We start from the raw sequence: 14,316 nt of genomic DNA, 5'->3' as shown, positions 1-14,316 counted from the left end.
CTCTGCTCCAAACCACCGTGTGATTGCTTAAGGCAATGTTGGTATATTTATACCTGAAAGGTGCCGTGTTTGACGTAAGGTCGGACATAAGACGTCACTAAGAACTAACAGTTCTTTCTGGACTCCAGGAGTTCTTGTGCAAATCAAAACAAAAGCAGGGGGAATTGCCGGGCTGCTGGAGGCTTGGTTTGTTTAAAGAACACGTTGTGCTTTCTAGGAGTCTATGGGAGTAGCCTTTCCGTATTTGGACTGCATTGGCTATGCCTAAATGTGGACATGATTCTTATGCCTTTATAAGGATATGTTTTGTTATAACTACATAAGGGCATGAATCGGGGATATCTAATTAGGGTCCTAGATAGATTCACAACAACATTGATGGTCCTTCAATATCTTTTTAAGTAATGGAAAGCTTCCAACACATTTACTAAAACATACCTCATAGATAGTTGCACAACAGTTTAGCAAAACACTCTATTCAAATTGATATTTGTTTTTATGTGGACATTTTATTTTGAATGCAAAAATATCACAAACCTTGTTTTTAGGCTTCAGTCTAGTCAGTGATGCTTGCTGCATTTCCCTACAGCACTGGTCCTGATGAGCCTTTGCTTTAATGAATAACATATGAAAGCTTGAACCATTTACATACACATATATATATATATATATATATATATATATATATATATATATATATATATATACGTATCTGCGCTCCACTGACAATGGTTTTAAAACCAGTATTTCATGGCTCCTCCAAATGCAAACCATGGAATACCAACTGGTTTCATATTCACTGCGCTCCGAGTCTACTTTTTTACCAGCTCATATTGAAAAATCGCAATCCTGCCAACTGAAATGAAGGGAGCTGAAAATATACTCATGCTGGACTTTCCACAAATAAAAGTGGAAAAGAAACATCCATATTAAATCAATATATTTTGGGAAAAAAAGACAGTGGCAAGTGATAGTGGTTTTTAGGAAGTCGTTAAACCAAAATCACAAAATATAGATTTCTGGGTCTTATGTTGTTTGTAAAACAATTTATTTTGGGATAGCAAATGTAATTTCAATAGGCAAAGATCTCAGCCTTTTACAGTGGCTTGGGCAAACAATGTTTAAAAGCCCGGAATTACGTTTATGGCCCAAAAATACAGATGATGCGATTGTCATGAAGAGGAAAGGGTGGGTGCTCTGAGTGAACTCGTTTGGTTGTGTTATGTGGGAAGAGGGGTGGCCCTCCAAAGGAAGGCAACAATGTACTATTACACTTTTAGAATGTTTAGCACAACTGCTAGGAATAATTGCCTGTAAGGGGAGAAACAGAAAGGGAAGGGCAAGAAGCCTCAAAAGAGGGCTCATTTACAATATGTTAAATCTGAGGGTTCTGCACAAGATAAGTAAGTGTATGACGACAGATCAATCTGAGCTGGTGATGATGTCTGTGGTTTGAGGTGTTTATAATACTATGCTTGCTAGAAATGTATAAACATTAATAATAAAACGATCTTACCTATTAATTTAAGTATGAATATTTGATATCAACATTTTGACATTTTGGGCATGGATTTACAATAAGCAAATGTAGTTACCTACTTCTGGGGAAGGGCGGTTGAAAAGAATTAAGCACAAAAAAATGAAATTCCAGTCATTGCAAACAATTTGTGTTAGATTTTGTGTTAGATAAACAAAACTGTAGTAGAAGTATAAATGTTTCAAATCAGACGAGAAGCACTTTTGGTGTTCATCTTTGGATCATTTCAATAAATACTGAAATATTGGTGAAAATAAACACCTTAATCAATTGTAAAAAGATACATTATTTGCTTGACAATTGAATGTAATAGTATGAAAAGAAACAACAAAAACATTTTAAAACAAATATTGAAGAGTTACGGCTTATCTGACATATTAAAGTTTACCTCTGCATGATATCTGGCTTTATTAATGCTTTGGAAGCGTGAAACACATTAGTCTGTGAATATGTGAAGTAAAAGGAGTCATTTTATTCGTATGTTTGTCCTCATCTACCAGGATCAGTACGGTAAAGACCGTGCTCTGCTTAAGTCGGTTTAAATACGTCATGTGTAAATAGTTGTCTTGACCCTACATAAGGAGGACATTACTAGATATAGTTTTAAACAACAGGGAGGCTCTATCCATTACCTTGTCTGTCAGCGACTCCTCTGTGAGTAGAGACTATCTATGGGTTCTGTCATCTTTATCCTGCCTGAGGGCTCTATATAGATTGCCCCAAGAAGCCTCCATCCCCCCAAAATGCTAATAGAGTCATCTTGGAGAACATAGGATTCCGGGACCCTCCACAGTCCGTCCCTCGAAACCAAATCAAATGCCGCCCTCCATTCAATTAAGGCACTATAGAGATAGTCCAGCCTAAGAGCGATGTATCCCACCACAATGTTTTAAACCGAAAAACGTGATCCAGTGTGCTAACCCCTTTTTTGAACCACACTTGGGAATCATCAAGAATACAATGTTCGGGAACCCAGGATTGAAGCCTTGCCTAAAGGTGCCTGCTAAAAATCTTTTGGCTGATGTCAATTAGGCTTATTGGGCTATAATTCGCACGTGAATCTCTACTCTCCTTCTTATTTATTGGCTCTATCACAGTGCCATAACCATGTAGAGGGTATTGCACCCCCCACCCATGACAGCATTGCTTAGGGCATTAAGGTAGGGTACCCAAATCCCAGGGTGAGATAAATGCAGGACCCCGGGAATAAAGCCCAGGCTGGCGACCTTTACATTTTCAACTAATTTAAAGCTTGGCCCGTTTCCTCTAACATAAAACAGAAGAGCTTTCTTCTTAGGTCTCCGTGACTTTATCTCAATGGGAAGAAACAGATAGGTCTCCGTGACTTTATCTCAATGGGAAGAAACAGATTTAACGTCTTTGTGAATTAGTGACTGCACCTTATCACTGGATCATTCCATATAGAACTCCTCAATGTGATTTACCCACATCTCTGGCTGGATTACTGGATCAAGATGACTATCAGAGGTCAATGTGCCTTCAGCCAGCAGGTTCCTAAAAAGCATAGGGTTTTTCTCATGCAAGGCTTCAGTTAAGGCCATTCATTGCTCAGCCTCCCAATCCCTTTTGGCTTCCATTAATGTTACTTTATGAATCCCCCTTGCAGCTCTTATTTTGAAACCATTCCCATTCTTTATTGCTACGAAGAGAGAGTTCTTAGCAATTCAACAGGATTTAGAATACCATCTATGCGTTTTTATAAATCTACACCCCCTCCGCCTCACTTCCATGAAAAGAGGCCTCAATTCCTTCATCAACTTTCAGTGTAGAGCAACAAAGTTAACCTTCAATAATCACAACACTCCACCGAGGCCATTTTCTCTATCAAAACATTGAACTTGAACCTTATTTGCCACCGCTGACCATTTGACATTTCTTTTTTTGTTACCTTAATATTATTTGTCGTTATACTTGGGGCCAAACTATTAAATTTAAACAGACAGAAATCAAAATCAGCACTTAACGCTTGATGATCACTATCCGCTCTCACCACCACTGCCATATCCAGGAGAAAAGGGAAGAATGCTTGATCCAGGAATATGTAGTCTAAATTACTGATGACCGTTCCTCTTTTAAAAGTGGGTAAAGCCGGGGTGTCAGACCTGGTGCTCCCATTCACTAATCTTAGACCCAAAGTCACAGCCAGCTCCTCTAATTGGGCTGCCACTCCTATGGTTTTCCTCATCTCACCCTGGACAGCCCTAGACCTGACCATATGCACAACTCAATGGCAGGGCAACAGCAAGTGCCTCAGATCATATGAAATATGGGTATTGCAGTCCCCTGCCATCATCACTTGAGCACCCCTATTCAGTAGGGTTAAATCATCTACTATGTGCTCCACTGTTACTGATTGAGTGTTTGTAGGAAAAGATCTTAATTAAATATTCACAATGGCTAGGTACTCTGCCCATGCATGACTTGCAATTTTAAGTCAACAATCAATACATCTCTACTCTTTGTTGGAAGAACCTTAACGGCTGGAAATAAATCCTGCTTCAGCTGCATGAGCAATGAATGCCAGAAAACCAGGTCTAAATACGGATTAAGTTGCCCAAGATTCTTGTAATAAAATAATATGGTGTTGATCTATAAAAGTACACTATTCCGGATCGCTAAATTTCACTCGGATACCAGCTACGTTCCATTAGAGTAACTGGATTGTATCCCCCTCTGGCAATCCACTCCCAAATACATACTCAGAGTTGCTACTCATCTGTCCCACTTCTTTTAACATATTTTCCTGGGAGCCCCCTGGATTAGTATGTATGACCTCCTCCACCTCCCTCTCAAGAGGACATAAGTGAGGTGAGTTTGCAGAGTTATCATCAGTAAAGGCCTCGACACCCAGCATATCTGCCAGGCTTCCTTTCAGTCAATCAATCTACGATAGAACATCTGGAGTTTCGTATTTTTTTTGTAGGGGGATGATGGGGTTTCATATCTTTTTATGTAGTTCCACTCATATTTTCTGGAAGCTTATTTGGAATGTTTTGTTTAACCCTTAAAAGTGATGCTATAGGGGGCCTAAATCTATGTTCAAGGGATATTAGTCCCTCCACAAGGTCACAATTCGCTAGGTTCAGCCCTATACAATCCTAGTGAAGATCGGGGCCACTAATATGTGTAGCACATCCTATGGCTTCCCTTTTTATAGATCTACATCCTCTGATTTTCCTAATCCAGTGTATGGTCTTATTAATAAGCAAATCGTGCAGTTCGCTAGCACCCTGTGTCAGTTTTGGGACATTTATTAAATCAATGTCATTTTGTTTAACCATCAAATTGGGAGGTCTCAGACCTTCTGTATGTACTCCGCCCCACTACACCACTTTGCCTTTGTATGGTGGTTGATTTTTGCCCCCTCAACATATTAGAATTAGTGTTAGCAGTTATCTCTTTCCCTGCTTCAGCCATCCTAGTCACAGGCTGAGCTGTTCTACATAGGGCGATAGCTCCTTGTACACACCTGTGATCCTTACAGTACCTACCACCTTGATGCGCAAACTGTCCTAAAGGAGCTTGCAGCATAATGGCACCTTCTGCCGAGGTATTTATATTTGCTACCAGAGTTGCTAAGCTATCTAGTTTCTTATTCAAAACTGTATCTAACCTGCTCATAAAATCACACAAACTCTCAAAATTTCACCCCTTAGGTACTCCCTCCTTTACGCATTCTGGCACGTGCCCATGTTTGCTAGTATCTTTATACTGTTCATCTTCAAAAGGCCCTAACACAGAAAAATGGTGTGAGCATTTCATATCAATTATTAGGGATGAAGAAGTACTTTCCTGATCGTTTTGGAGGTCTATTGAGAGTGCCTCTGCTAAAAGCTCTATACCTAGAGGAGTTTTAGGTTGGTTTTCTTTAATTTCTTTAGTTGGAACATTTCTCTTTTCCAATTTTTTGAAGTAAGACTTAATACCTTTTGCTGTTACTCCCTTCTCCCCCCTTCCAAGCAGATCACCCTTATTGTTTTGGGGAAAGCAAGCCCTCAACTTCCTCAGTTTGTCAATTTGGTCCATAGCACAATTTTCTGCAGATCATCTTGGTAATTTCCTGCCGCTTCCCCTAACCCCATTAGTTTATGTCTCGCCTGCCGCTTGACCATCCTCTTAAGGATCTTAAACTTTTATGCCCTGCTAAAAGTTACTTGGGCTTCCAGACACCATTCATCAAGTCCCCAAGGAGTTCTTGAAGCGAGAAATGTAACCTCAGACAAAAGCGGGGAAGTTGGGACGCTCTGTACCTGTCGCTGCAAGTTGAACAGGCACAGTCAGATAATTAGACAATGTGTCCCAAGAATAGGGCCACCCCAGACAGGATAGATCCAAGCTTGTGAATTCCAGGGAGTAGCAAGCGATAAACACACCCAACAGGTTAATGTACAACAAACACTAAATTGGTCTGAGATCTTGCAGTTATAAAGCGGCATTTTACCATGTCTAAGTATTCAACCAGAGTAATATTGATGTGAACTGCCCAGCATCACCCTTAAAGTCAACGTTTTGTAAGGGAGGATACATGTTAATGGTCAGATTGGCTAATACAGCTTACCAACCAAGAAGGCACAGTGAATTTAAATAGGGTGCCAGAGGGGGTGGCCCTGCTCTGCCTCTTCCTGTCACTGACAGACACGGATGGGTCTGCCTTTGGCCTGGCCTTCTCCCAGGCGCAGCCCCACGTGAGTCCTGCGGGGTACCTTGTTGCATTTATTTTGCGCTTTTCAGCAGTCTCACCCCCCCCCCCCCCCCCCGCCCCCCTTGCAGGTGTGGCAATGGCTCGGTTTGCTGTAATTGCACTGCTATATCCAGGGTTTCTAAACCCCCAAAATCTCCATTGGATTAAAGCTTACAATTTGACTGGACTGTGGTTCTCAACCCTTACCAATGGGATGAACATTTTATCAAATGTTTAAAATACATTACAGGGAATCGGGACTCAGGGCTTATTTTAGTGTCATCTATTTGGAATGGAACACATTGAGCTAAATATTTAAACTCGTTTTTATTGAGAATTTGCACAGTGGGGTACACTACAAATTAACAGAGATGTATATTGTGTAAAATTAGGGAACCTGTAACATCCCACATTTAGTCATACAATTAAGAAAAGATGTACAGTGAAATTGTGCTAAGTGTCAGAAATACCAACACAATGAGAGCACGATTAAATATACAGTTTCATATTGGCTAGCAATCACACAATGTATTATATCTGAGAATGAACCACCCAAAGAAAACCTAATAACCATCAACTGTGGTGGCAACAAGCACTAAGGGGTGTGCAAAAGCCACGGCAGTCGGGGAAAATTAAAGAAAAAAGAGAAAAAATATGATTTGGGTCCCCGAGTCTGCAGGAGGGGTCAACCACTTCCCTCACACGGGGAACATTTGGGGTGGGGAGAAGGAACTAGGGGCCAGGAATCGTTGAGCCAAACACGTCCGCAGATGGTCGTCTAGCACCAAAAACCAAGCAGTTCCAGCCACCCACGGATCTGTAGATACTGTTGGGGCATGTGGCATTTCCCACCGGTATTGTCATTGTGGGTGACTCCACCACACACATCCTAGGCTTGCAGATTCTGCTATTTAACAGTCAGCCATGAGAGAGAACTCTGCAAGCATGCCTAAGGTTGTCTCCATCCTATGACGATAAGTAAAGAGGTCTCCTTACCCTCGCTTCTTGCAATCCTGCATCTGTCTTTTCAGCTGTCTTCCTCCCTCTAGCCCTCTCCATCTCACCTGCCTTCCTCCATCCCGCTTTCATTTCCAGTTTGCCCTTTCATTTAATATTTATATTTCACGTTTCCTTCCTCTTATCTCACCTGTCTATGCTCCATGCTAGCCCTCCCAGTTGTCCTCGCACATACCTCTCGCCCTTGAGTGTCTCTCGCCCTTCGATTGTCTGAGACATTTCTCCCCTTTCCTTCCCACTCCTCCTCCCCTACACTCACCCTCTACCTACCATTTTATTCTCCCATCACTTAGTTCTCCACCTCTCCCAAACACTCTCCCTCCCTCCTCAATTAATCACCTCCCTCCAAATCCTTCTTCCATTTCTTGCTCTCTTCTCCTACCCTAAGCTGCTCGCTAATCTGTCCTATCCTTACTCTAGCTTTGCCTTTGCACTTCCTAGTTCATCCCATTGCTTTCCTCCCTTTAGTTCTCATATGCTTTATACTGAATTTATTTACAGTCAGCCACTCATGCCATGCTGCTGTTCCATTCATATTATGCGGTCTCCTTTCTAGGTTGCATTACATATAAGACCTTGTGTCAACAGGGTTTCTTGTAAAAGTTTCATGTTTCTACTGCTTTATAAAATTGTGAACTAAATGCATAAATATGGACAGAAACTGCATTAACAAACATCTATTGATTAAACCTACCAGTAGTTTACCAGCTTGCACTCTTACAACCCATGATCCATCGCTGACCATGTGACAAACCTTTCCAAATGCATCATCAACCAAGCGGATCTCCTCATTTGACGAAGGGATTGGTACTATACTAAAGAAACAAAAAGTAAAAATTAAATCAATGGTGATCTTAGTTGTACTTGCTCTCCTTCACTCGCTACTAGCTGGTAATGAACTCTCTAATTAGACATGACAAGAAAACATAAAAAAAGAAAGCTTCACTTTTAAAAGTTTGAGGTTCTTCATGCATGAATATTCCTATCATTTATGTTATGTGATGTGATCCTTAACCATGAGTCACTAAATGCCACAGGCAGTTTCTAAGGGCCTTATTATGAGTTTGGCGACCTTCCTGTATGACCACCACTGCGGCAGTCCCAAGAAGACCGCCAAGACCCTGGTGAACCCACCCGCCGGATTCAGAGTGAAATCCATGGTGGGCGGGCGGCGCAGCATGCATATTAGGCTCATAGGAGAGCCTAAACAGCATACTACCGCCTTTATAGAGCCTACAGCACGGTTGTGCACGGCGTGGCATGCACCATGTTGTGCATGCCACACAGTGCATGCACGACGGTGCAATTCCAGAGGGGGATAAAATATGCCCCCCCCGCCCACAACGCCAAGGGCAGTTTTGCCCAAGGGCCAAATTTGGACCCTTCCCTGCCTTACCACCACCCTTTTCAAGGCGGGATCCTCACCATTAAATGGGCGGTGAAACTGCAGGTCCTAATCTGCTCAGCGGGGCCGGCTTCGGCACTGCCACCATTTACAACCCCTCTCAACACCACTGCTGGATTCTGGTGGTTGCGGCGGTCTTGTGGCGGTCCCAGCACCACCATCGCAATACGGTGGTCGGACCGCCTGGGTGGTAGCGGTCGGTCCGCCACCGTGAGTTCGGCGGTCCCAGGACCCTTGTCCTCGTAATCAGGCCCTAAATGTTATTATACACATGCATCTATGGTTCTTGTACAGCACATCCCAATGTATTGGATGCTGGATGTGTGTTTTAAAGAAAGGAGAGAAAGGCTTAAAGGTACCTCCATCCCCATCTCAGTTTAAAAAAAATAAAATAATAATTACCCCCATCATCCTTCTCGTCTCTAAGTATTTTGGGATTCAATTTCACATTTTCAAATCTAGGAAGGGAATTGATAATGGCACAGGGCCAATCTTCAAGCAAACAGAATGCGTTGCAACTTCACGGCTAAAAGCTGCATCTTTTCTTGGACAAAAAACAGTGATTGTAATGGAAAAACTGCCACCCACAAGGTAAAGGCTGATACCAGGCAGATACTGGAATGCAAGAACACAGTTTAAGCATTGAAATAATGGAAGGTACCATCTTCAGGACAACATAGACTTTATAGAAAACACAAATGAGATTGCAATAACTCATTCGCAATCGGAGAAGTGTGGCTCACTGGTTAGAGCGGCAGACTCTGAAGCAGAGATCAGGCCCGGGACCAGGGACCCGGGACCAGGGTTCAAGTCCCGACGCGGCAGGGTCTTGGGCTCAATGTCCGCGGACTCGATAATTCTCACATCGGCGCCTACTCTAATCATGGGTCCCACGCTGCAACTCTGGGCAATAGCTTGCTTAATCTCCACAACGGCCCCTACAACACTGGGATGCCTGGCTTCACCTTGGGGGTGCCCAGGAGAGGCATCTCACAGGGAGAGCCAGGAAGGGTTCCACAGCGTTATACAGCGCCGGGACGCCCCGTTGGGGCAGCTGTGCGCTTTACAAAATACAATACATTTACATCCCGCATTTGTTAATCTGTCAACGACAACAGAAGTCCTGAAGGAAATTCCTGCACATTCCACAGAAAAAATGGCAGGCATCAAGAGGTAAATTCCTAATTAATTCTGTACCTGCTGATCATAAATCATTGCCCCTAGTCCCACTAGATCTCTTTATAAAGAGGGGCAACCCAAGTAGCCCTATGGCATCTGGGTAACGAACATATTCAACAAAAAATGATGCATAGGAAATAATAATCAATCTATTTCAAGGACAGAGAAAAACAAATTATCCCTTCCTGCTTGAATTAAATCATATCAGAACCAATCTATATTTTATATTCATCTGAAACCAAACTTAATGACACAGAACTTTTTTTATTATTATTGTTATTTTTTGATTACTGTTCTATTTTTATCATAGAGAGAAAGAGTTATTTCTATAATCGTACAATAAACTACATAGACACAACGAATACATATATATATATATACATATATACATATATATATATATATATATATATATATATATATATATATACATATATATATATATATATATATATATATATATACACATACCACATTTATATTCATCACAAACTATACAAGATATTTACATTGACATACTAACACATATATTTACAACCTTTATGTGCATTATAGCCCATTTTGTGAACAACAAGGATGCTTACTAAAGTAAACGGAGCATTCCTATAAAGTAAGATCTACCAAAAAACAGAGCAGGAGCCTAGACGGTGTATATTATTTAGACCTTTCTTATTTAAGCACTCCTTATTGATCTATTTTAGTAACATACATTTTTGATGGTGTCTTCTTAATAATATTGACGCGTTTCAGCCCAATAGATACGGGCCTCATCAGGACAAGGGCTATTAAAGGTCTGTTGTGGTCTACATCATCCTATGTGTACGGATGGTATGAAACTAGAAGAATCTTGATTCCTTACACTGACGACAGCAAACAAGGATCTAAAGCTCTAGATATATATGAGTCGCCGCTTTCTAATAGGTAACGAAGGGATGGCAAATAAACATCAAGTGATCTCCTTCCTCCCTTCTTTTGAAAATAAAATGGCAAATAAACACCCACGTTCTCCTGGTTGGGAAGAGTATCAAATTACACAATGAATAGTCCCACTAGATGCACTTCTTTTTGCTGCATCAAATGCTAAATTTGCTTTTGTGGCGAAGCAGAGGAATAGCATGACCCCACTTTAATATAATGGCTACAATTATCCAGGGTTCAGAAAACAATGAAACCCACGGTTAATTTATTCTCCTGGACTAATAGATCTGTGTTGATCACTTCTTCTTCTATGCAAACACGCAAGGTTCCTAATGTGCAAGACTTTATTGATGATGCTGTAAAGCATCTACTTGACTTTGCTGACAAAGCTGTAATATACCTAACAGACTATCTGAGATGTTCATAATGAGATTATAGAAAGCAGAGCTTGAATGTCTCTTTAGCATAACCAGGGTGACTAGTCAATTACTTCTAAAGCACCCTCTATTTCTTCTGCGGTTCAATGAGGTATAAATAACTGTAATACTAATCATTCCAAATTTGTACAGATATTTCTCTTTGCATGGGAAGAAAAGTGTGTTTCGGGTAAAGATGCAGACACTGGTTTATGCAATTCAAATGAGAAACACAGTAACTTAGGCTGCGCCTTGCATTCTCATACCGTCCAGCTTTCCTAGTCCATCCTATGAAAATAACATTGATTTGTTTTGTTTTTATTTAGTTTTTCCAAAAGAAAAGTACTTGAAGTTAAATAAAAAAACATTTTTGGATTGTCTTTGGCCTATGCTGTATTACAGTTAGTATTAACAGTGTGGAGGATTTCTCAACTTTTTGAGTCATTGGAATGGTATGCAGGATACAAATTATAAAGGCCTAACATAAATCTGATGCCCCAGTCCTTCTGGGCACAATGAAGTATCTGAAATAAAAAAAACAGGACTTTTTCCTTCTCAGGTAGTTGGTTCCTTTTCAACAGGAAGACTTCTGGAGATTACCTTTTAAACGTGTAAAACATGAAAGAAGGCTTGAGTGTAGGATCAAGGTGTGCTTTTCCTTTGATTACACAGATCACCCACTGGTTGAGAGTGATTTGCACCCACTATTGGTAAACCTATGCCAGACATCGTCTTAAAGAGGATGAATGCTTCCTGTTGACTTCAATTCTCATGCACCACAAGCGGAAGTTAGCCCAACTGCTAGAGGAATCTCTGATTGTGATAGAAGCAGCAGTAATCATTTTGGCTTGCAACAAAACCTAAAATTCAGGCTGGATGCTTGCGGTTTTCTTTGATAGTAGTCTACCCTTGGGAAGGCTGAAAAAAGCCTCACAATGCACAAGTGTATATCAACCTTATTGACTTAGAAGTCACTATACATATTTTGCGCTTTTTTACAGTCTTTTAGTTTATAAACCAAACAGTATTTCTGCATCAGAACGTTATGTTTTCCTGAATATCTGAATGAAACCTAGGCATGTCTCAAAATATCAACTGAGCCAATAATAGACCCTGTGTACCTATTTGCAAAATCTTTATTAAGTTATATCAGTTGTAAAGCAGCCCACTTGCTTTCTGAAAATCAAAACTGAAATCCCTCAGAAGCAACCAGAGGAAACAAATCTGTAAATGTGCTTAAGTTCTCCCAAATGTGCAGGTTATAAGCTACCATTTGGAAAAGGCTGAGAGGAGCTATTTCTAGTGTGATGGTGGAGATTGCTTTTAGAAGTGCAGAAAACACTGTCTCAGATAACGATACCTCAGAAACTACAACAGATTTTTTTTAATAGGTTCTGAAGTTATTGACTTGGCACCAACTTGCTCCTAAACGGGGAAGGTGACCTTCTTACCACTATCAATGGGTGTTGAGGACTTGATGAATGGGCAGATTATAAAATCCCCTCTTTCCTAGATGCAGTAGCTTCTATCATGTATTAAAGTCCAGTCTCTTATTTTTTGGACATCAAAGAAATATGGTATCTTAACATTCTCTGATCAATTCCAGTGTATGATACACAATATCTCACTGGATGCAAACTGCCCAGACATCAGAGTAAGCCTGGTCAAAGTTAACAGTAACATCTACTGAATGCACTGTGCTACTTCTAATCTGAGGTAAATGAAATTCAATGAAAATTAAAAACACAATGAACTGTGGAATGTAATGCAGAGTGGCCTGGAGGTTTGCATTATAATGCTTTATTGGGCGGAACCCAGGTTGATTTTCCTAAGGGTGGTCCCCATCCATAAAAGCAACATCACCCAAAAAACCTAGAAAAACAACACTCTAAAACCACAGAAGGCAATATCAAAAATAGCTGAATAAACAGAAACTGGATTTAGCAGTTGATGACACAAGGGTGAAGATTGCACTTTTGTGTGTGCAGACAAATGCTTGCACAAGGAGTTTTCTAAACTCTCAAGTGACAATGTTATTTTTGAGCAGCTTTGCCTTGTACTTTCTGTCACAAAAGCAATTCCAAGTCAGCTGGAAAGGAGGGAGAGCAGTCAATAAACAAAAGGGAACTTAGGTAGATCACAAAATAAAACCAAGTGAATGTCATTTCTATTTAGCTGAACAAGAGATGTTGGCGAGATGTACAAACCTGAGAACAAACTTAAGCATTTGCAAAGAGGGGAGGTGCTAGGTGGCGCACTAGCGGAATGGCCGCCACTGTGTGAGGCTCCCGCAGTCCGGCCGACAATTATTATTAATCCTCGTTTAAAATCCGCTCCAATACTCGTAAAAACGAGGGTGCAGGTAGCGGAACATGAGCGGTAATAGTGGAGCTGGTTTATAAGAAGATTTGTGATATCTTTAACGGTGAGCAGAGCGGTGAGGCGGAGAGCAGCGGGCGACCGGAGATCGGCTGGAGTAGCAAGTGGGAGGTGACGACAAATTGAGCTCCAGGCTGCACATGTGACAACTGGGCCAGTGGCACAAAATGGCGGTGCGGAGGCGTTGCGGGAGAGTGTGAGTGCTTCGAGTGCTGAAAGCGGCTGCCCACGGGTGCCTCCCGATGCAATGATCAGCGGTGGAGAAATCCCTACATTTGAGCGGTGAAAGTGCAGGGAGCGAGGCACGATTGGCAGCGGCTGGACAGCGCGGACGATATTGCAGGCGGTGAGGCGGGTTGCACAAGAGATTGCACGGCTCCCGCCTGCTGGAGCGGAGAGGGGCATAGCCTATAACTGATTACAGTGAATGGCTGTGACTGGAGCGCTCTAATCTACGATAGGTAGATACTCTTTGTGCATGTGACTCCAAGAAGGTGCAAAGGAAGTGCGGGACTCATTAGTGGTGGAGCGCAGGGAGAGCTCTGCGGCCTACGCTTCCCAGAATATGCGTGATCGCACAACAGAAAGGGCTCAGACTAGTCTGGGGTGTGCAGGCTAAACTCGGCTGAACAGGAAAGAAGTACGATAGTAATCACGGGCGCATAGTGACATTAACAAGAGGTAGGCACCCCTACTGATGGTCCAACTTGGGGTGATCAGGTCACATTGTGCCACTGAATACAAACTCTCCTGGCCACATCCT

At 41.6% G+C, this 14,316-nt stretch overlaps 1 protein-coding gene across 1 annotated transcript in view; it reads right to left on the bottom strand.

Moving 5' to 3' along the window:
• The window catches only part of INTS4 (integrator complex subunit 4), a 297,022-nt gene that overhangs the window by 146,091 nt on the left and 136,615 nt on the right, over positions 1–14,316 (bottom strand). Inside the window, exon 8 of the mRNA XM_078658501.1 lies at positions 7,951–8,071. Within this exon, the coding sequence (XP_078514627.1) occupies positions 7,951–8,071 (121 nt within the window). The remainder of the gene's footprint in view (positions 1–7,950; positions 8,072–14,316) is intronic.

This window comes from Lissotriton helveticus, chromosome 8 (assembly GCF_964261635.1).
Source record: "Lissotriton helveticus chromosome 8, aLisHel1.1, whole genome shotgun sequence".
In the NCBI taxonomy this organism is placed as follows: Eukaryota; Metazoa; Chordata; class Amphibia; order Caudata; family Salamandridae; genus Lissotriton; species Lissotriton helveticus.
The sequence above is the reverse complement of the archived record's forward strand: the minus strand, read 5'-3'. Positions and strand labels throughout refer to the sequence as shown.